The sequence below is a fragment of the Labeo rohita genome, chromosome 11 (assembly GCF_022985175.1).
Source record: "Labeo rohita strain BAU-BD-2019 chromosome 11, IGBB_LRoh.1.0, whole genome shotgun sequence".
NCBI classification, from domain to species: Eukaryota; Metazoa; Chordata; class Actinopteri; order Cypriniformes; family Cyprinidae; genus Labeo; species Labeo rohita.
In genome coordinates, this window is record NC_066879.1 from 9,283,485 (window position 1) to 9,308,664 (window position 25,180).

General features: G+C 34.4%; 1 protein-coding gene across 1 annotated transcript; it reads right to left on the reverse strand.

Annotated features, from left to right (window-relative positions):
• Window positions 1-458: 458 nt before the first annotated feature.
• On the reverse strand, window positions 459-24,131 carry gtpbp3 (GTP binding protein 3, mitochondrial). Its single transcript, XM_051122034.1, has 9 exons — window positions 23,967-24,131; window positions 23,643-23,884; window positions 21,763-21,849; window positions 21,209-21,411; window positions 15,934-16,006; window positions 14,797-14,940; window positions 3,502-3,667; window positions 928-1,227; window positions 459-770 (listed from the first exon to the last, which is right to left on the reverse strand). The coding sequence occupies exons 1-9, from the start codon at window positions 24,017-24,019 to the stop codon at window positions 539-541; spliced, it is 1,500 nt and encodes a 499-aa protein (XP_050977991.1). The 5' UTR covers window positions 24,020-24,131; the 3' UTR covers window positions 459-538.
• Between the last annotated feature and the right edge of the window lie 1,049 nt (window positions 24,132-25,180).

A 25,180-nucleotide genomic window follows, 5' to 3' on the forward strand; every position in this document is an offset into this window, starting at 1 on the left:
TTACTTTTAAAAGGGGGCATGAAATGCTTTGTTTTAATAGATAAAATAACTATGATCTCCATTTGGATCATCTATTATTCAATTACTTTTCCTGTTGTTCTATGTTTTTTCGTAGTATTGGTTCGAAAAAAAAAATCCTATTGATGCATCCCTACTTTTTATGATGGATGGATGCACTTTACTGAACTTCAAAATCTCACCACCCAATCACTTCCATTATCAAGCTTGGAAGAACCAAGACATTTTTTAATATAACTCTGAATGTATTGGTTTGACAGAACAGAAGAAAGTCATATACACCTTGGATGTCTCAAGGGTGAGTAGATTGTGGGGTAATTTTCATTTTTAAGTAAACTATCCCTTTAATTTCTTAAAAAAAAAGACAAGAAAAAAAAAAAACTTATTGAACCCAAACTTTTGAAAATGTCCTGAAAATAACTGTTTCTTTAAGTGACTGCAAGTCTGATTTTTATTTTAGAATTAAAATAAACTTGACCACATAAACATCTTTGTTTTTATTATCATATATAGAATTCTTCTATTTCCCAATACAAAAGTCTTTGAAAATGATGTCTAAAATTTCCTCAGCACCGACTCTACCAGTGATCCTGCCCAGGCTGGTGAGGCCCAGACGAAGTCCTTCAGCCGCCAACACCAGGTCCACATCTCTGTATTGATAGTACTGATATAAAGCCTCCACGCTCTTCTGTAGGTGAGTCCGATGTCGGGTCTGAGTCAGACTCGGGCTGCCGATCAGTGGGTCGCCACATCTGAACAGACATGGATATTTGATTATTAAATAACATGAATTTTATGTTTTTAGCCAAGTTCAAAGTTTTGGTTTCAGCGTCATTTCTGTTTACAGTATCTAAATAACATATTTGAATAATTATAGAACTGTATTCTAGATTGAGCATTTCCACTCACAGAGTCTTTAGTCTGTTCTGTAACATAGTCAGGAGATCCAGAATTCCATCTCTGGTGTGACATGACAAAAAACAAGCAGGAGGAACATCACCAGCCTCCTCGAGGGCCACCTGAATGCTGCGCTTGAGCTCGGCCGTGATGAGGTCACTTTTGTTGAGGATCAGGATACATTGCCTCCTGTGAGATGAGTGCTCAAGGATACTCTTCAAGTGTCCACTGAGGAAGACAGGCACTTGCTGGGGCTCTGAAGGAAGCTGCGTCAAGTCGACGACCACAAGAGACAGATCGGCCAGCTCCACCCTGTGGGCAGCAGCGGAAGGTCGTTTCTTAAGCCTGTTTCCTGAGCCTGGTCAGCATCTCTGACCTCACAGAAACAAAGTGGCCACTTCCTGACTGTGCCATCTCTTTAGTAAATCACAGCATATTGTACAGGCAGAAAAATATCATTCACTGCAGCACACAAAGGTAAACTAAAAGGGACTTTCGTGCTTAAAACATTTGAATTTCATTGCATTAGATAAAACTTAAAAAAAAAAAAAATGGTATCTGCAAATAAAGACCTTTTTATAGAATTATTTTTGTTATATTTTGCTATATTTTTTCATGAACAAATATATTTTTCTAATATACAGGACCATTTTTTTTTCTGTTTTAGTCATTTGACAAAACTAAACATAATATACCAATATTTTACAAATTAATCACAATAATGATTAAAGATTAATTTGAATTGTGCTGTTTATGCACAACTATTCTGTGATCTGTATGGTGTAATGACCTTTAATTTTGCCCACAATATCACAAGGGAAAAATAGGAAAAAAAAAAAGATGCATTTGAAGCATATCTTCATTTGTAATGTATATGTTTTTAATCTTACATATATACATATATATATATATATATATATATATATATATATATATATATATATGATGTATATATAAGTACACACAAATTAATGTATATATTTAAAGAGAAATATGTTATGTACAAAATATTTTTATTTATATATAATATATATTCTATAAAAATTATAATAAATAAAATATTTTACATTTGTTGTTTGATTATTCACATTTTTTACAATTTAATGCATTTTAATATCATATAATTGGATATATTGGAACATTTACTTTTGGCCCACAAACTCAGTCAAGTTTGGTTTTTGGCTATTCATATTAAAAAGTTTTGGCACCTTTGGCCTAAATGATAACCTCTAATTTTCATTCAGTTATTTTTTGCCTTTAGAGGAACACATAACTGGAATGAACTCCCATCAGATTTAAAAGATATAAAAAGAAAACAATTGGTTGATGTCAAATCAAAACTGTAAATATTTACAGGAATGTTAATGTTAAAAATGTTGTTTAGTAGGGGTGTAACGATACATGTATTCGTACCAAACCGTCACGGTACGGGCAACTCAGCTCAGTGCATGAGGCCTTACAACAAATAAAGGCAATTCACCCTCAATCCAGAAGGGGGCGCCCACAGTAATGCAACACTGTTTGATAAATGACAGCAGAAGAACAGCGAATGCCATGAGTTGCGTTCTTGAAAACGAAGACCACTAGACAGTGACCATGTGCTGATTCTGAACGTGTTTCTTACTGACAAAGGAGTATAACCTTACTTTCAAGACTTGCGCGCTTAACTGTTTGCGAAATGGAGCTTTGTGCTCTTGTATCCTACCTCTCTCATTCAGCACAAATCCAAATATTCCATAATATTTTCATATTTACAATGTATCCAAATGCTAAACTATTATTTATTATGTAAATTATAGGCTTTGTACTTCAGTCGCTTTCTAACGGTGACACAGTGAGGCGGGCATGCTGATGTTTGGTTTACTGTATTTTATTTTAATAAAGTACCAACTGCGCTGTCAAGTTAGTAATGCTAGAAGCCTGGAACTGATATGTTTTGTGTTTGTGTATCGAAACGTGACTCCGAACCGAGGTACGTACCGAACCGTGACATCTGTGTACCGTTACACCCCTATTGTTTAGGTACTGATTTTTTTTATTTTTTTTACCTCAACCTGCCCTGAGACTATAGATGAAAAATTGCTATTTTCCACTGATTTATATTTTTGATTATTAATGATTTTATTATTAATATATATTTTCTCTGATTAAACAAATAAACACATTTTTTTAGGCAGATTTTCTATGACAACCATATATTGTTTTAAACCTAACAAACTTATTTTGTAACATGTTTTTTTAAAATGCATGGCACTTGATTTGATATTTATAAATAAATACATAATTTTTGGTTGACATTAAGACTGCCGCCTCTTTTTCTGCAAACATTATGTAACTTTATATTATTGCATAACTTTCCATGTTTATTCAGTCGTGAAAAATATAACACACACCTGTATCTAAATCTGTAAATAAACAGATCACTTCCTCTCACGCGGCACAATGTGTGGCAAAGATCTTGAGAGATATTTCCCCTCTACAGGCCATTTTTAGGATGGCAATATTTATCACTTTGGATTGTTTGTACAAAAATGCCTCACTGTTTATTCCACCTTGATTTTCCCACACGTGTCCGTAAATACATACCGCTGACGGGCGCGCCGGACGCCCTCCTGCTCCACGCTGTCTGTGGTGTCCCGTAGCCCTGCCGTGTCACTCAGCAGCACGGGATAGCCCCCGATGTCCAGCGGGACCTCCACGACATCTCTGGTGGTCCCGGCTGTGGGAGACACTATGGCAGCAGGACGCTGAGCTACAGAGTGACAGAAGATACTGAAATTAGTTCAGAAACTAACAATATTTAACTGTTCAGTGCTTCTACTGTATTTTCATGCTACTAGGTTTTTTTTTTTAGCTACTAGTATCTTTTATATGGCAAGCAGTTTTAACATTCAATCTATAAAACACTACTATCTGTTTTCATGGTACTAGTACCTTTTTAAAAGATACTACAACTTATTAGATACTAGTTCTTATTATTAGATACTGGTACTTATTCTTTGCATACGATTACCTATTCATTAGACAGTAGTACTTATTTATTAGCTACTAGTACATTTTAAACATATTAACACTTATTCATTAGATAATAGTGGTATATTTTTTGTTCTGACTAGTATATGGCAAGCCGTTGTAACATTCAATCTATAAAACATACTACAATCTGTTTTCATGCTACTGGTACTTATTTTTTATAAGCTACTAGTACCTTTTTAAAAGATACTAGAACTTACTCATTAGATACTAGTTCTTATTAGATACTAGTACTTATACTTTGGATACAATTACCAATTTATTAGACACTAGTACTTATTCATTAGCTACTAGTACATTTTAAAGATACTAGTACTTATTGATTAGATACTAGTAACTATTCTGTTCCGACTAGTATATGGCAAGCTGTTGTAACATTCAATCTATAAAACATACTACTATCTGTTTTCATGCTACTAGTACTTATTTTTTAGCTACTAGTACCTTTTTAAAGATACTAGAACTTATTAGATACTAGTTCTAATTATTAGATACTGATACTGTCACGGCCAGCTCGTCTCCGACCGTAACATAAAGAGGACCACAAAAAGAAAATTTTGAATTACAAATTAATTTATTAAGGGAAAAGTTGTAAGTACAAAAACAGGAAAAAACAACAAAGTCTAGGGTTAGAAATAAACAACAAAAAGGTAATCCATTGGGGTAGGAAATATTGACAAAAAAAGGATAATTAACAAAAAGGAAAGCTGGAGCAAAAGACTTTTGGAGCTGGAGAACAACGTTCCACCAGAGGAAGTGACGCTGACTAATTCCATAACACCTTTTATACTCTCCGCCCATAACATCTTTAATTGGCGACAACGTCACATATAGATGTTATACTGCCACCAACAGGTAGGGAAAGGAAAAACAGGGCCGTAACAGTACTTATTCTTTGGATACAATTACCTATTTATTAGACACTAGTACATTTTAAAGATATTAGTACTTATTGATTAGATACTAGTAACTATTCTGTTCTGACTAGTATTTGGCAAGCTGTTGTAACATTCAATCTATAAAACATACTACTGTCTGTTTTCATACTACTAGTACTTATTTTTTTAGCTGCTAGTATCTATTCCAGGGGGCTTCAAACTCGGTCCTGGAGGGCCAGTGTCCTGAAGAGTTTAGCTCCAACTTGCCTCAACACACCTGACTGGAAGTTTCAAGCATGTCTAGTAAAACCTCAATTAGCTGGTTCAGGTGTGTTTAATTAGGTTTGGAGCTAAACTCTGCAGGACACCAGCCCTCCAGGACAGAGTTTGGAGACACCTAATCTATTCCACTAGGTACTAGTACTTATTGGTTGGCTACTTTTGCTTATTCTTGAGGTATTAAAACCTTTTTAAAAGTTACTAGTACTTATTCTTTAGATACTAGTTTCTTATCATTGGATACTAGTACCTATTAAATAGATACTAGTACTCATTCCAAATGTTACCAGTGATTTTTAACATTTTATTTCTAATTGAATTCTGCAGTGGCCGTTCTGACTAGTTCTAACATAAGACAAGTAAAAAAGAAAAAAACACTTGTGACTAGTAAAATAAGAACTGTTTCTAGTAGCACAAAATATTTAGGGATATTAAGTACAAAATATTAGGGATATTCCGAGCCTATCTCAAACTGGTCAGATTAAGCATTTTTTTTATCTGTTCGGTATCAGCTATCTTAAGCCCAATCCTTATTTTACATCAGCTGTCATGCTGGTGTCATGCAGTAGGTGGTGGTTTAAAAGGTGTTGCCAACAGCCATTAAAAGGCGTAAGAACCAATGAGGTCATTTCTAGAGCCTCACACATACATTCTTGTTTAATTTATTTGATGCACACTTTAGTAACAAATTACTTAAAAGTCATTTATTAACTTTTTGTTTTATCTGGTATCAGACCACCTGAGACAAATTGTTGCTACGGGTTGAGTCTTGCTTCGGACTTGACTCACAGACTGGCATTCTGACACTGAAGACCTTTTGCTTTCTAACCTTCTCTCTACTTTTTTTTACCTTTTATGTTGCAGTTATTCTGCTTATTGTACATAAAATACAAGAAGTTTATATCAGTAGTCCCATATTCATAATTGTGACTACACAGTCAGTTTTAATCTACCAATCTCTCTCTCTCTCTCTATCTATATACTATAGTCATTGTGGTCACACTTTATTTTAAGGTCCCATTCTCGCTATTAACAAACCATTAACTACAACCTATTCTTATTAATAGTTAGTAAGGTAGTTGTTAAAATTAGGTATTGTGTAGGATGAGGCCTATAGAATATGGTCATACAGAATATGTGCTTTATATGTTATAATAAACAGCCAATATGTTGATAATAGACATGCTAATAAGCAACTAGCTATTAGTCCCTATACTAAAGTGTACTAAAGTGTAAATCGTTATTGTTATTTTTATTTACATATTAAATCATATTAAAGGGGTGATCAGATGCTAAGTTCACTTTTTCATGCTGTTTGAACATTAATGTGTGTTGGCAGTGTATGTACAAATCTACCCTATAATGATAAAAATCCATGCAGCGGTTTTTAATTAATCTGTAAAAATAATATCCCCTTTTTCAAATCGAGCCGCTCTCAGATGCCTGTTGTTGTTGCGTCACACCGACAGAGGCCGCTCCCACAATTGTTGATTGACATGAGCGATTTACCTTGAATCAGCTGTCACAGTCCGCCCTCTTTGTTTCGATGCCGGAGAAGGGATGTAAGTTAGACAAGAATATCTCCGATTAAGCGATTGAGGTGTTTTGCTGGATGTAATAATGAACATAGTGGTCATCGTTTACTCCCGACACCTGAGCCGCTGAAGATGCAGTAGATTACGTTCGTTTGTGAAAGGAACGCACCTCCCGATCTACATATATCCGTATATGTTTGCGCGAATCACTCATGATCCAGCTTTACTTACAGCAGAAGTGAGTATAAGGTTTTTTTTTATGAATCTTTGCGATCGCCTTTCCTTATAACGTGGTAGTTAGGAAGTTTAGCGGCTAAACGCAGCTATATGCGGCTAATGTAAACAACACTGTCTTTTCCACAGAGAGAAGAGAGGGGCGGGGTGAGCAGAGCTCATTTGCATTTAAAGGAACAACCCTTAGAATGAGATGATTTTTGCTGAGCTCATTTTGACAAGGTAAAAGGGTGTTGTTTTACAAAACCATTGAGAATTTTTAATCAAAGTATATAAGAGACTTTTTATTAAGACCCTAAAGAATCATATCAACTTGTGGAAAATGGGCATCTGATGACCCCTTTAAAACTACTGTCTAAAAAAGTACTAGTGCACAATAAATAATTAGTTGCATATATTATATAGGTACTAGTATCTAATAAAAGTAATAGTATTTAATAAGTAACAAATGCTTACTAGTAATATTTAAAAGGTATTAGTCACTACGGAAATAAGTACTAGTACATAATAGAATAGATGCTAAAAAAAAGTACTAATAGCATGAAAATCGATAGTAGTACATTTTAAGCATTAAATGTTAAAACAGCTTGCCATACAGCAATGAACTTATTGGACTTCCAAGGACAAATAACTGGTTCACGATTTCTCCTTTAAGATCTGACGTGTTGGGGGGCCTGTGAGACATTCTGTTCATAGAGTAAGACTTCTCAGAAGTCTTTGATTTCTCAGGATGGAGGGCAAAGGTATTACCAAGGGAGATGCACACGACTTTAAGAAAACCAAGATTTACTATAATTAAAATGTGATGATCGCAAGCACACAAAAACAACACAAAGTTCACATCCTGAAACGTGCCATCTGACACACCAGTGTTACAGTAGTGGGCAAATAAAATGCATGGGCAGGAACATATGCAAGTCTTTTAGATGAGATAAGGAGACTTCTTTCTACAAATGGAGCCTAAAATAAAAAGGGGTGTGCAAAAACAAAGTTCACCACCTTTAAAGCATGGGTAAATAAAGTATTTTCATTTTTGGGTAAACGATCACTTTAAAAAGTCGTATCCGCAGTTTATCAATCAATCCTGTTACCATCATAAAATCCCATTAAAAGTGATTATACAATTCTGTCAAAATAAACTGAATTCTTTCGTCAAGAAAGACGTAAAAGTCTTTCTTAGTTAATGCATTAACTAATGTCAACAAATTTGACTTTTTCGTAAAGTGTTATCCTTTATGATACTGATCCATACTGGTTAATTGTGCCATTCTGTGGATCTTTTATATAGTGAATGCCACCAATATTTTATGTGCACTTAATAATTTTTTGTCTTAACCTTTTGTCTTATTCTGAATGGCATGTTATCTGTAAAACTGAATAACTACATAATAAAACACCTTGAACACTTAAAATAAATACTTGAATATGACAACTTCAGCAGCTTTTGTCCTTTTGTCTTTTGTTCTATGCTGCTCAGCTCTGAACCAAAATAACTGCACATTTATCAACACGATAAACCGCTCTAAACCAGTGCTGCGCTCTGCAGTTTCCTTGAGCGGATGAAAGTTAGAAAAAATGTTTCACTGTTGTTGCCATTCTGGTATAGTCTGTTATTAGAGTATATTTCCATATGTCCACTGGAAGGAAGAGGCCAGTTTCACTCAAGTGCTCTTTGTGTGAACTTCCTTTAAGAGTTTATATACCTTACCCATCCTAAAATCAACAAATTCTACATTTATAAATCTTGTTTGCTGCAAATCGCAATTTTTCAAATGCATAGCGTACTGAATTTTCTAAAAAAATAAATAAATAAATAAACAAATTTGTTTTAATTGAATTCACAAAATGCTTAATTACACTGCACAGGAACTGACAGCAGAGCACAGCACTGCAAGCTGGACAGCAAACAATAACAGGCCTGATGAATGTGGGGTAATTCAGAGCAGGACGTGCGGTGATATCCAAACATCCCCTTCTGCTACTGGAGAGCTCAGAGGTCAGAGATAAACGTCATTAAGGGCCATACAGTGTCACTTTATGAGTGTGCATGATAATATGTGCATTTATCACAACTGTTAAAGGGATAGTTCACCCAAAAATGAAAATTTTATGTTTATCTGCTTACCCCAAGGGCATCCAAGATATAGGTGACTTTGTTTCTTCAATAGAACACACAAACATAGATTTTTAACTCAAACCATTGCAGTCTGTTAGTCATATAATGGCAGTCAACGGGACTCACAGCTTTAAGAGTCAGCGAGCCGCAGGGTTTAATTTGGTTTTGTCTGTGTATGTTTCTTTGACTCTCAAAGCTGTGGATACCATTGGCTGCTATTATATGACTGACAGACTGCAACGGTTTGAGTTAAAAATCTTTGTTTGTGTTCTACTAAAGAAACAAAGTCACCTACAACTTGGGGGTAAGCAGATAACCATCAAATTTTCATTTTTGGGTGAACTATCCCTTTAACGTTCTCAGGGTTTCTGCAGGTTTTATGAGGGTAAATTTAAGACTTTAAGACCTTTTTAAAACCAACTAAAGAAAATTTAAGGGAAAAAAAATCAAAAGGGGAAATAATACGGCAATATGTTCTCTAAGTATAGTCGAGTTGAAGAGTTTGATTCCAAAATGCTATAAATCCATTTTGATTAATTTAAGTAAAAATGTGTTTTCGTTACCAAGAAAGTGGCTAGATGGAAAACCACTGTTTTCTGTTTCAAACTTTCACATTGCATCTTTAGGTTATAATAACATTAAAAATTTAAATCTAGATTTTAATTTTCAGAGATTTTTTTTTAAAAACTGATTATTTTTTCCCACAAAATGCAATAAATCCATCAGGGCTCTACACTTACTTGTCTTTTTAGGAGCACTTGTGCTTCAACTTAAAAAATTTTGGAGCATCTTCTAATCAATAATCAAAAAAATCTGGTAAAAAAATTAGCCTTCCCATTACGAGGTGATATTTGACTCCTTAAAATGAATTAGAGGGGAATTTTTGGGACCTTTGTAATGGCATTTTTTAACTTTATTAAAAGTATGTCATCTTAAAAGTATGTCAGTTTTTTTTAAATATATTTTATAAGCTTTTTTAAATTTCTAATTAAAACAACAGAATAAAAATAAGTTACCAATCAAATTAAACCAGTATTAACAAAATTAATTTGTACTATAGAGGTGGCACAAAAGAACACAAAAGTGGCTTGTAGGTGTATTTGCATGTTTAATGAGGCTCAGAGGTGTCATGCGTGCAATCAAATTCATATATTCATGTTGAGATTAATGTTTTAAGTATAACATTTTGAATATAGAAATATTAAATGATTTAAATAATTTAAAAGAAGATACTTAAAATTAAACTAAAAACTAGGTGGTGGTTTTAATTACTGAATCATATCATTTATTTGATTCCTTCTGATTCATTCAGGAATAAAGCAAGTGACTGTCTTTATGAATGGGTAATTGATTCATTGACTCACTAGATCTGTTTAAAAACGCACGTTCATTTATAAAGGAAACACAGCTGTGTTTGAATAGAGATGCGCAGTAGCTCAGTTGTGACTTTGTTTCAACGAAATAGAGCACAATCAGGCAATAGTGTTATAGTCAGACAATGTAAGTCACTTAATATTAACATCTTGTTTATTTAACTGTTGTATTAAATCAGTATCTGATTTACAAACTCCCTTAAAAATGATTAAAAGCGGTCAATCATCTTAGTTCATCACGATCTCACAAAGTTCCATTATAATCAACAAAGCTCTCTACACTGCACAGTGAATCTCTTATTTACACTCTCTCTACACTTTGTTTATGAAAGGATTCGTCAGATATGTCTGTGGTACATTACTCAACGTTGAAAACTAGGATACGGGGTGTATTCAAAGCGCCGCCTTTACTGTTTACAATGCGTGAAATGGTGCGCTGTAATTGGCTGAGAGGATGTATCGCATTTTGCAGAGAAGGGAGACTGGCGTTTGTCGCGGTTTGGAAAGATAGGAAGAAGACATAACAGAATAACACGGCGGATATCACATTTAAAATTAAAAACTGCCTTTTCAATATCCACCAGATACAATACTGATTTTGGCAGGAACTCAATTTAGTAAAAAAAAAAAAGGCGTTTATTGCGTTTTGTAATCATTCAAAAGGTTGTGGTCAGTAAGACACACACACATATATAATCCGAGGTGGGCCGGGGGGGTCGGTGGGGGGGGTGTAGTGGTAAATGCATACATTATTTTAATGCATAATGTGTTAAAGTAAATTTTAGTTTATAGGGCCTCAAAATAGCACAGCTGAGTACACTATAGATGTTCTTAAGATTATCCTACTAAAGAATAATTTTTAGTATATTAAGTACAAAATTAGTGTGTGAAAATAGAGCACTGCATTATGAAACTGCACTTTTTATTTTTCACAGTGTATGGTCATACACTGATGACTACATTACCTGACCACCTACACTGACGTTTAGTATAACATTTAGAAATAAAAATCATTTAGTTGAGTTGGAAAACATACACTACAATTCTAAACTGAGAGCATCTGCTGTACCAACATGATCTCATCATAATTCGTATGTATTTTACATAAAAAGTGGTTCTATAAAACGTACATTTACTTACGTTTTCAGTATTTACAGTATTTAAACGTAAAATACTGACATTGACGACAACTAAAAATGAATACTTATGAATATTAAAATTGCGGTATTAATTTCATTATTGTTGTTTTTAATTGTTATCAATGGCCTTATGTTTTCAGTTTCATTATTAAATTGTTTAATAGTTTACTCAGTATGAAATGATAACATTTTGCTCTGTTCTGTGTGATTTCTGCTGCCAGCTCGTTTCCAAGATGCATGATGTTAAATAAGACTACACTTTAAACCCTTAAAATAAATAACATTTCTGCAGTCGTTTAACCATTAATGTAATATTTACTTTGTTTTTCATGGTGGGACACAAAAGGCGTTTTCTCCGACATGCTGTGACTAACAATAGAACCATACAATACACCAAAACGCAACACAATTACAAAATTAAGCGATTTTATTTGGGGATTATTTTGGGGATTAGCGAAAAAATATTTTGTTATATTGTTACTAAAACGGTCATTTCCCTGCATATTTTGGTCAGTTCCATTTTATATAATTTTATATTAGCTATAAAAATGGGTAGATTTGGGGGTAGGCTAAGGGGGCTAAAAATCTAAATTGCTCATTGATAAAATTATTTAAAAAAAAAAAAAAAGTGACAGACCATGCTGGAGGATTTGCTGCTCAGTCTTGTGCTCAACGACAAACATCCTTTACACAGAGTGTGCGTTAATCACGAAAGCAAAAGTGAAAGTAAACAGCGCAAAAGCGATTTCAATACCCTGCATATTGATAGTGCGAAAACTATATACAATATTAAAATGTTGCGGGGTGTGACCGGTAAGAAAGAAAAGGCAAATTAAAATCTAGCTCAACTTAATATCGCTCCAATTTTGTGATTGGCTGTCAGGCTATGTAGTGTGGGGCCAGGGTGGTTCACGCTTCTGGAGCCAGGCCTGATATATATATATATATATATATATATACACACACTATATTGCCAAAAGTATTCACTCACCCATCCAAATAATCGGAATCAGGTGTTCCAATCACTTCCATGGCCACAGGTGTATAAAATCAAGCACCTAGGCATGCAGACTGTTTTTACAAACATTTGTGAAAGAATAGGTCGCTCTCAGGAGCTCAGTGAATTCCGGCGTGGAACTGTGATAGGATGCCACCTGTGCAACAAGTCCAGTCGTGAAATTTCCACGCTCCTAAATATTCCACAGTCAACTGTCAGCTGTATTATAAGAACGTGGAAGCGTTTGGGAACGACAACAACTCAGCCACGAAGTGGTAGGCCACATAAACTGACGGTGCGGGGTCAGTGGATTCTGAGGCGCATAGTGCGAAGAGGTCGCCAACTTTCTGCAGAGTCAATTGCTACAGACCTCCAAACTTCATGTGGCCTTCAGATTAGCTCGAGAACAGTGCGCAGAGAGCTTCATGGAATGGGTTTCCATGGCCAAGCAGCTGCATCCAAGCCATACATCACCAAGTGCAATGCAAAGCGTCGGATGCAGTGGTGTAAAGCACGCCACCACTGGACTCTAGAGCAGTGGAGATGCGTTCTCTGGATTGACGAATCGTGTTTCTCCATCTGGCAATCTGATGGATGAGTCTGGGTTTGGCAGTTGCCAGGAGAACGGTACTTGTCTGACTGTGTAAAGCTTGGTGGAGCGTGGTGGAGGGGGGATTATGGTGTTTGGTTGTTTTTCAGGAGCTGGGCTTGGCTCCTTAGTTCCAGTGAAAGGAACTCTGAATGCTTCAGCATACCAAGACATTTTGGACAATTCCATGCTCCCAACTTTGTGGGAACAGTTTGGAGCTGGCCCCTTCCTCTTCCAACATGACTGTGCACCAGTGCACAAAGCAAGGTCCATAAAGACATGGATGACAGAGTCTAGTGTGGATGAACTTGACTGGCCTGTACAGAGTCCTGACTTCAACCCAACAGAACACCTTTGGGATGAATTAGAGCGGAGACTAGGGCTGCACGATTAATCGCACGATGTCTTGAGGCGCGTTTAGTCAATGAAGCCGGTACTTTGATTAGTAGTAAAGCTCCATCACGTGCGTTCAGTACACAGAGCAAGTAATACACAGAGCCGTAAAGCACTGACAAGCTACGCCAAATCTTTTTGGCGTAGCCTGTCAGTGCTTTACGGCCCTGTGTATTACTTGCCGCTCCAGCTGAACGCACGTGATGGAGCTTTACTACTAATCAAAGTACCGGCTTCATTGACTAAACGCGCCTCAAGACATCGTGCGATTAATCGTGCAGCCCTAGCGGAGACTGAGAGCCAGGCCTTCTCGTCCAACATCAGTGTGTGACCTCACAAATGCACTTATATATATATATATATATATATATATGTGTGGGTGTGCGTCTTACTGACCACAACCTTTTGAACGGTTGTATATTAATGAAATTTGTTCTTATAAAGATAATATTTTAACTATTTGAATTCATACAAAGTATTTCAAATTATTCAATTTGAAAAAAGTATTTAATTTGGCTTAATAACATTAATTTTTTTACACAGTCACAAAGTTTTGATCACAGCTTTCATACATTAACATATAAAGCTGCCTTTGTATTTGTAATAATATTCTATTTGCGTAACCTTGGCATTAAAAAGTTTAAAAAAACCCTGGTCTGGGATAATAGTTTTTAACTGCTGGAAATTACAGACATCTGGAAGAAACAATGCTAAATGCAAAAAAAAAGAAAAAAGAAAAAGCAAGTTTTTAGGCAAATAAAAATGCATTAGGGAGAACAAAACACTTCCCATATCCTTTACTTTGGCATCAAAGGCTGTACAGCCAATAAAATCTTTCAGCACTTTCACATCTGTTGTTTTGGTAGAAGCCGAATTATACAGATGAACAAAACTATGCAAAACACAATCAAGATTAAACGCAGGTTCACTTACAGCAAAGATGTTTTGTGCAGAGAATCACTGGACTATAAATAAATAAAATAAATGACTCAAAAATATTATATAAATATATTTCTTAAATCATTTTAAGAAATATTTAATTAATAAATTATTAAATAATATATGCATATACTGTTTTTACAATACTTATGTTTGTAAATTAATTAATTATTCAGAAATAAATACATTTTAGTGTTTGGATTTTTATTTTAATATGATAATATGCTGCTTTTGCTATCAAGTGTAAAATCGGGTCCGGAAGCAAAATCAGTTAAGAACCACAAGTTTGTATGAAGCAAAGACTCACTAAACACAAAGACATTATATTTGGCATGTAAGATTTAGCATAATGGAATATTTCACACAGAAATCTTACTGAGCATGTTGAGCAGGCTGCTTTTGCCCGCATTGGTGCTTCCAGCGATGACCACCTGAACGCCGCTGCGCAGACGCTCTCCTCTCCGCTGATCCGAAAGATGATTTTCCATATCCATCTGCAGCTGCCGAACAGCTGCATCCACTGCAACAGATGAAACACTCTACTCAATGCATTGAAAATGTTGTCATTTTACATTTTAGAAATTGAAATGCAATTAAAAAAAAAAAAAAAAAAAAAAAAAAAAGTTACACAGAGTTACTTAGATGTCCATGTCAAAAAGATCATAAAATATATTATTTTATTATATATTATTTTTCTGCTTTCTCTGACATAGAACTTGTTATAAAACAAACAGAATGAAGGAGGAACAGAATCAAAGCCTATTAACAAAGAATGTTTGACTTTATGACTAAATGCCATTGGGATTTATATTGCAATTTGTAATAGAACTGTAATTTGGCATACTATTTTTTTTTTTTGGCCTAATATAAAGCAGATTTTTTTAAAAAATGAGGGTGGAATATTACAATTCCAATAAAAATACACATTTATAGCTAATTTAAAGCCATTTGCATTAATGATTTAAAGCCAAAATGATTCAAACAAATTTAAAAGACAAAAAATATCTGTAAGGATACACAAAGCTTCAATAACAGAAGGGCGTTGACTTTAAAATACAAGACTAAAAAATACTTTGTACTTTGTACTGAACATAAACAAATTGACAGAGCTTTGGCACACTAAAAGTGTGTCAGTGGAGGGGAAGCACTATTTTTCATTTTCAGTGACCCACTGTAACTCTCAAAGGAAGGAGATGGTCTGCGACAGCCTTGTTCCTTGACGCACAATGAAATCCCTCAATTCTCCAGAGAAACAGACTCTAATGTACACATACCACCCAAACATCTGAATAAAGTTGGACAATTTATGGCAGGGGCATTAAATGTACATGCAAGTATTCTTCAGGCACTACAACAACATCTCTCAATGGCGTCTCAATGAGACCGTCATTGGTTTAGATTTCTTCTCTCAACAGCTGCTGTGGTTTCTGTGAGATCCAAACTAACAGGAAAGTCTCAGAAAACGTTCTGGAAATGAATCAGTGATGATACAGATCCATTTGAGGAGACATACCGTCATTTAAGATTCCGTCCTCTATTAGTTCCTCCTCACTGAAGTCGATGAATGCCTCTACGTGCGCCAAACACTATAAAATGACAACACACACACAAATACCACTGCTTAGTCATGATTTCACAGAATGTAATTTTAACTTGGGCAACGGTTCAACAGACTAGCTAGATATTTGAGATTAATGTAAAGTTAATGTTAAGTAACTACCATTTTGAAAGTTTGGGAAAAAGAAATTAATACTTTTATACAGCAAGAAAAAGCTTTTACATGGTCACAAAAATTGTATTTCAAATACACTACTAAGTCTCTTCTGCTCCCCAAGCCTGCATTTATTTAAGCCAAAATACAGAAAAAGCTGTAACACTGTTAAACACTTTTACTATTTAAAATAACTTATTTTTATTTGAATATATTTTAAAATGTAATATATTCCTGTGATCAAAGCTAAATTTTCAGCATCATTACTCCAGTCTTCAGTGTCACGTGATCCTTCAGAAATCATATGCTGATTTGCTGTTATTTGCTGACCTGAGTACATTTTTTCAGGATTCTTTGATGAACAGAAAGATCCAAAGATCAGCATTTACCTGAAATAAAAAGCTTTTGTAACATTATACACTATAACCATTCAAAAGCTTGGAGTCAGTATAATTTTTGGGGAAAGAAATTATAGAAATTAATACTTTTATTTAGCAAGGATGCTTTAAATTGATCAAAAGTGATGATAAAAACATGAATAATGTTACAAAAGATTTCTATTTCAGATAAATGCTGTTCTTCTGAACTTTCTATTCATCAAAGAAACCCGAAAAAAAATGTACTCAGCTGTTTTCAACATAATAATAATAATACTACATATTTTAAGAGCAGCAAATCAGAATATTAGAATGATTTCTGAAGGATCATATGACTGGGGTAATGATGATAAAAATTCAGCTTTGAAATCACCAGAATAAATTACATGATTAAATATATTCAAATAGAAAACAGTTCTTTAAAATAGTAAAAATATTTCAAAATGTTGCTGTTTTTGTTATACTTTGAATCAAATAAATGTCGGCTTGGAAAGCAGAAGAGACTTCTTAAAAAAAAAAAAAAAAAAAAAAAAAAAAAAAAATCCTACAGTTGAATCCTACAAAATGTGACTGTTCTTTTTATTAAAGAATCTTGAAAATATTCATCATGGTTTCTACATAAGCACACCCATTTCCAACCTTCATGATAATAATAATAATAAATGTTGCTTGAACAGCAAATCAGCATTTTAGAATAATTTCTGAAAAATCATGTGACACTAAAGACGAGTAATGATGCTGAAAATTCTATTTGCATTACGGGAATAAATTTCCTTTTACAATACAGTCAAATAGTAAGCCACTATTTTAAATTGTAATAATTTTTCACAATGTTAAGTTTTAATTTACTTTTGATCAAATAAATGCAGCCTTGATGAGCATAAGACATATTTTAGAAACATTATTTTAGAGCATATTGTGCAAATATTTGTCTGTCACAGTTTTGTTTATTTGATTAGTGGTGTAGAAATAGTGCAAAATCTAATATTTCTAAGCCTTACCAAACTTTAAAAAAACCCTTGGTGCTTATTACCGAAAACCTCCATCCAGGAGTATTTACACAAACCATTAGCCGACATCACATTGGGTCCTGTGGGCTCTGATGGCTTGGCGCACACCCTGCTCAGGATGTCCTGTCTCCTGTTCTCTGCTCCTCACTGATTCAAGCAATCAGCACACTCCACACACAAACAATAGATGGACACCATCCGACACAGAGAGACTATACAGCCCAATCTAGCAGTAAATTCTGGAATCATTTAAGTAAAAAAAACAATAACCTCTCATATGAACACACTTGAGAAGTGTTCTATTGGCTTGTACAGTAAATCACATTTACAGTCTATTCAGCCTCACACTAAAAGGAAAACAGGACTTTTCATATTACTAACAGCACATGTATGTTTTTAAATGTGTTCAGTAAGAGGTGCTCCAAGGTTTCAGATCTCCCCAAGAACTCCTCAAAATCTATATAAAGTGGCATGTGAAAGTTTAGGAACCCCTTGCAGAATCTGTGAAAATGTGAATAATTTTAACGAAGTAAGGGAGATCATACAAAATGCATGTTATTTTTTATTTAGTACCGATCTGAGTAAGATATTTTACATAAAGATGTTTATACAGTCAACAAGATAAAAAAAAAATAGCTGACATTTTTCAAATAACCCCCTTCAAAGGTTTGGGAACCCTTGGTTATTAATACTGTTTGTGGTTACCTTGATGATCTATGACTGTTTTTTTGAACAGTTAAACCGAGCACTGTTCTTCAGAAAAATCCTCCAGGACCTGCAGATTCATTCAGTTTTCCAGCATCTGTTGCATATTTGACTGTATGATGTTGAGAGATCCATCTTTTCACACTGAGGACAACTGACTCAAACATAACTACTAAAGGGTTACTCCTCCCCAAAATGATTTTTTTTTTATTAATCACTTACCCCCATGTTGTTCCAAACCAGTCTTCGGAACACAAAATAATATTTGATATTTAATATATAATTGCTATTTTTGCTGCATTGTGACAGCATTTGGCCCTGTAATTAACAGCAATGTAATTAACACCATCAACGTCCAGAAACGTAGCAAGGAGATCGGTAAAATAATCCATGTGAGATCCGCGTGGCGCAGCTGACACAGAACAACATGCGCTGTTTGCGTTCGGGGGATACGCTCCAAAATGGCGTTAGGATGATGCGAGGAGATAAATTGTTGAAAAAAAGTTATTATTTTTGTTTTCTTTGCATACAAAAAGTATTCTCATAGCTTCGTAAAATTACAGTTGAACCCCTGATGTCACATGGATTATTTTACCAATCTCCTTGCTACGTGTCTGGACATTGATCGTGTTAATTACATTGCTGTCTATGGGAGGGTCAGAGAGCTGACAGAATGCATCAAAAATATCTTTATTTGTGTTCCAAAGACGAACAAAGCTTTTATGGGTTGAAAAGACATGGGGGGGGGGTTAAATGACAAAAATTTTCATTTTGGGGTGGCTTAAGCCTTTAAAAAAGGTTCAAACAAGTCGGCACCGATAGCCTTGTGGGCAGTGCACTAACATACAGCAATGTTGCGCTTCGGGCATCCCGTGTTTGAATCCCGATTCAAGGACCTTTGCCAATCCCGCCCTCATCTCTCTCTCCCACTTCGCTTCCTGTCGCTTCTGATCTGTCCTGTCGTAATAAAGGCAAAATGCCAAACAATAATCTTATAAATTCACTGATGCTCTAGAAGAAACACGATGCATAAGGAGCCGGGGGGTGAAAACTTTTGCACAGGATGAAGCTGTCCAAATTTTCATTTTATTGAAATATCTTGTATTTTTCCATTTAGTACTGCCCTTCAGAAGCAACAGAAGATACTTGCATGTTTCCTGGAAGACAAATTAAGTACAATTTACCTTGATCTTAAAATAAAAAAAAAAATTCACCCCCCGGCTCTTAATGCATCATGTTTCCTTCTGGATCATCAGTGAATGTTTGAACCTTTTTTTAATAGTTGTGTTTGAGTCCCTCAGCTGTCCTCAATGTAAAAAGATGGATCTCAAAATCATACAGTCACTGCTGGAAAGGGTTCGAACATGCAAAAGATGCTGGAAAACTGAAGAATCTGCAGGACCTCGAGGATTTTTCTGAAGAAAAGTGCTCAGTTTAACTGTTCAGAACAAACAAGAGACTCATGAACACCCATCACAAAACAAAAAAACAGTTGTAGATCATTAAGGTAACCACACACAGTACTAAGAACCAAGGGTTTCCCAAATATTTTTCATGTGGATTATATGTAAACATCTTTTATGTTAAATATCTTACTCAAGACAGTACTAAATAAAAAATAACATGCATTTTATATGACTTTTATTTTGTTCATTCATATTTTCACAGATTCTGCAAGGGGTTCCCAAACTTTCACATGCCACTCTATCAATAAAACTCAATTTATTTAATGCATAAAATGTCAAAAGATGGGTATAATAATGTTCCAACATTATTAAGCATAACAGATACATTTATGTAAAAATATATCTGGAACGCCACTAGTTGGCGGAAGCTTGAGATTGCGGTTTATAAAGTTTTAAATATGGATATTTGTCTTACACAAACGCATCGATTTGCTTCAGAAGGCCTTAACCCCCGGAGGCGTGTGGAGAACTTTTTATGATGGATGGATGCACTTTATAGGACTACTGAATATCAACACCCATTCACTGTCATTATAAAGCTTGGAAAAGCCAAAAGACATTTTTTTTTATATACACTACCGTTCAAAAGTTTGGGGTCAGTAAGACTTGTAATAGTCTTTAAAGAAGTCTCTTATGCTCATCAAGGCTGCATTTATTTGATTAAAAATATAGAAAAAAAACAGTAATATTGCAAAATGTTTTTACAATATAAAATAATGTTTTTTTATTTTAACATACTTTAAAATAGAATTTATTCCTGTGATGAAAAGCTGAATTTTTATCAGCTGTTACTCCAATCTTAAGTGTCACATGATTCCTTCAGAAATCATTCTAATATGCAGATTTATTATTAGAATGATCAATGTTGGATAATATCAATAGTTGTGCTGCCAAATATTTTTTGGAACCTGTGGTTTTTTTTTTCAGGATTCTTTCATGAATAACAAGTTTAAAAAGTACAGTGTTTATTCAAAATATAAATATTTTATAACAATGTAAATTATTTATTATTAACTTTTAATAAACTTTTAATTATTAACTCAATACATCCTTGGTGAATAAAAGTATTAATTTCTTAAAAAAAAAAAAAAAAGAAACAATAAAAATGTACTGACCCCAAACTTTTGAACGGTAGTGTAACTCCGACTGTCATCTGAAAGAACAAAGTCTTATACACCTAGGATGGCATGAGGGTGATTAAATCATGGGTAATTTTTTATTTTTGGGTGACCTATCCCTTTAAGTGTTCTGCTCACTAAACATAGTGTTTTGTTTGCTGCACTGATTCCCATCATTAAGAAAGCATCAAACACGTACGCCTCTTAACAATTCCCACAATATGCATGTATATAGCTTCTGTCAGGAATTTCCTGCCACCTTTACTGAAAACATGTTAAAGCGATTTAGGCCGCTGCTGCAATATTTTTGTAACACAAAGGCAGCTAATGGAAAACAATGTGGGTCAAATGACAAAGTATAAGGCCATAAAGGTGATTTTCTGGATCAATCCTTTACTCACTCGTTTAAGTCGAACACTCCAGTCTTGGTAAATGCGGCCGAGATCTCCCGCCATTTGTCGGAGAGCCTGTCGCCTCTGTGCTTCTGTCTCTGCATGGATCAGGTCGCCCAGACCCTCTACTTCAGTAAGGTCCAATTTTCCAGCATAGAATGCCCGTCGGGTAAACTCACCCGCTTCTGCAGGCCGCAGACCCGGCAAACTCCCTGAAACACACAAAATAAGATATCTTTAAAAGAAAATAAACTTTATCAGGTCACTATTTAGAAACATTTACACTTTACAATATCTTCATAAAAAGGCTATGAGTTATTAAAGTACTATTTCACATTAAAAAGGAGAAATGAATGAGTAAATATTTCAGCTCATGAAATAAAAACTAGATATTTCCAAGCACAAAACGGACGCTGCCATCTAGTGTTAAAACACTGATTTAACAACTAGCTGTATTCAAAATAAATTTCTGATGATAAAATAAATATAAAGTGTTTATGGACACAACTGTGGTATATTTCAGAACAATTTTAGACAATAATGTTGATCTCTCACACACGTACCAAGTGCTTGTAAAACTCCACTAATGACAGCAGGACCCCCGTGAATGTGAAACTCTGCACTGTCCTCTCCTGTGAAACTACCAGGACCTGAAAGAGTGAAAAGAGTGAAATATGTCACACCAGAATAAATACGTAATTTTAGTACTTTTGTAACTGTAAATTCAATATACAGTACTAGGGTAAGTAAGAAAAAGTTGTTGTTTTTTTGAGACACATTAAATTGATCAAAAGTAACAGTAAAGACATTTATAATGTGGAAAAAGATTTCCATTTCAAATGACTGCCATTGTTTTTAACTTTGTATTTATCAAGGAATTTTCAACACTGATAAAAATAAGAAATGTTTCTTGAACAGCATACTATAATGATTTCTAGAAGATCAAGTGATACTTAAGACTGGAGTCAACTGGAAAATTCAGTTTTGCATCACAGGCATACATTTTTTTTTATTTGTTTTTTACACTGTTTTTGCTGCATTTTTTAAAATAAATTCAGCTTTGGTGAAGAGACATTTAAAGGCCTAAACTTTTGAACAGTACTGTATATTTCATACTAAATTTCTTAATATATATACACACTGCCGTTCAAAAGTTTGGGATCAGTAAGACTTGTAATGTTTTTTTAAAAAAAGTCTCTTATGCTCATCAAGGCTGTATTTGATTAAAAATACAGAAAAATAAATAATAATATGAAATGTTATTACAATATAAAATGTTTTTTATTTTAATATACTTTAAAATATAATTTATTCCTGTGATGCAAAGCATCCTTCTAACATGCAGATTTATTATTAGAATGATAACACTGATACTTTTTAGGATTCTCTGATGAATAGTTGAAAAGTTCAAATTAGAAAACTTTTTTATCACTTTTTATCAATTTCACACATCCTTGCTGTATTAATTATTATTATTATTATTATTATAAGCATTAATTTCTTTGAAAAAAGAAAGAATAAAAATTTACTGACCCCAAACTGTTAAACGGTAGTGCATATTGTTAAAGAAAAATTTCTATTTTAAATAAACGCTGTTCTTTTAAATTTTTTATTCATCAAAGAATACTGAGAAATAATTCACAGGTTCCAAAAATATTAAGCAGCACAACTGTTTCCAGCACTGATAACAGATCAGCATATTAGAATGATTTCTGAAAGATCAGGTGACACCGAAGACTGGAGTAATGATGCTGAAAATTCAGCTTTGATCACAGAAATAAATTAAATTTGAATGTATATTAAAATAGAAAAACGTTATTTTACATCGTAATAATATTTCACAATATTACATTTCCTTCTGTATTTTTTGATCAAATAAACACAGCCTTGATAAGTATAAAAACTTTAAAAACATTAAAAATCTTACTGATCCTAAACCTTTGAACAGGAGTGTATATTGCATTTTTAATTCTGTACAATCTAAAATAATTAAACCTCTTCAACTTACGTTTTAACGACATTAAAACATTTCTTATGTCCTGAAATAATCTGATCACGGTCTTGATCAACCTTCAGGTGAATTTTGCTATAATGCATGACTGGGTGTATTTTAAATAAATAAATAAATAAATCTGTGATGTGTGGATAATTCAGTTTTAAGAGAAAATGCTGAATAAGCCTTGGATTTGCCAAATACAACAGTTACATAGCAGTAAAACGATTTTGAATTTTAAGACTTATTTTTAAAATCCATTTATTGCTTTTATCATTATTTGTTTGACACCTAATAAAGGTGCTCTCAGGTCATAATGCATAACTATATCAAATTAATGCCACTTCTGGTTATCAAATCGTCACTTTGCCAGGCTAGAAAGTTATGAAGTCACAGGAACACATGTGAAAAACAGCCAGGCTGCTTTATATTTAAAACTTGCCATCAGACCTGGAAACCAAAGGACCAGCCCGCGGTCCAGCAGCTCTTTGGTCTGAGGGTGTGTGATGCTGCGGAGGCTGGCCGTGCGCGCTGCGGGGAGACCTCGGGTCAGACTGCGGACAGCGAGCGCTGATGCCGGACCACTGACCCGAACCACCGCCACCCCACACCTGCCCTGACCCGACGACAGGGCGAAGATAGTGTCATCTTCCGACCCGACAGAACACAAGAGCCTTTTTACTGGAAGAGATCTGTCAAACACAAACCAGTCATGTTTACTATGCATATTACTCTTAACTGAAACCTAAATGGGTATGAGGAAGTGCAAGAGACCTTATAGCGGTTATGACAGCGGTACTTCTTCTCCAACAGCTAAGAAAGTGCATGTTAACGACCTGATATACAGGATTATTGTGTCAATAGCCTGGATGAATCATTATTATTAACACTGCTACTCCACGTGAGTTGAGGACAGTTATTTTCCAGGCGGTTTGTTATTGATTCCGTTTAGTTGAATTTCATTGGTCCGCGTCGTTACACGTGAGAGCTAAAATGTTTGTTATTCGTCAGCTTCACTGTCAATCAAATAAAAGTCTTTCCCTTGTGCGCGGTACAATTCTGTCCGTGTGACACTAGTGACGGGAACCGTCTAACATCTTTGTAGTGTTAAATTGTTAGTCTTTTTAATGTTTCGTTGAACACAGAATGAGCAGTAACGACTGTTGAAGCTGCCATACAGTAAAAGTTAATAGGGACTTCAAAAATGGTACCAATTTGCAATTTCCATTAGCTTTTTTTTTTGTTTGTTTTGTTTTGTTTTGAGTCTGTGAAGAGTACTTTTAAGTAACAGAGTAAGCAAAACATCATTATTGCTTGGTTTACAGTTAGTTGAGGTGATTTCTTCTGAAAGCAATAAGACTATGTCTAGTAGACCCTGGACCACGAAACCAGTCATAAGATTCAACTTTTTAAAATTGAGATTTATACATCTGAAAGCTAAATAAATAAGATTTCCATTGATAAGGATAAGACAGTATTTGCCCGGGATACAACTATTTGAAAATCTGTAATCGTGAGGGTGCAAAAAAATCAAAATATTGACAAAATTGCCTTTAAAGTTGTCCAAATGAAGTTCTTAGCAGTGCATATTACTAATCAGAAATTAAGTTTTGATATATTCATGATAGGAAATTTACAAAATGTCTCCACAGAACATGACCTTTTCTTAATGTCCTAATGATTTTTGGCATAAAACAGAAATTCATCATTTTGACCCATGCTATGTATTGTTGGCTACTGCTACAAATACACCCATGCTACTTAAGACTGGTTTTGTGGTCCAGGGTCACATTTTATCTGATGATCAAAGCTTTAACACCTATTTTTATTTATATTCTACACTATTTACCACAATGCAGAGTATTTATAATTATAGTACAAACAGACTGAGTTATGGTAATGAGACCATTTGAAAATGTTTACAGATAATATATGCTTGGATCACAGGTGTTTTATTACTCATTCATTCATTCATTTCACAATTTAAT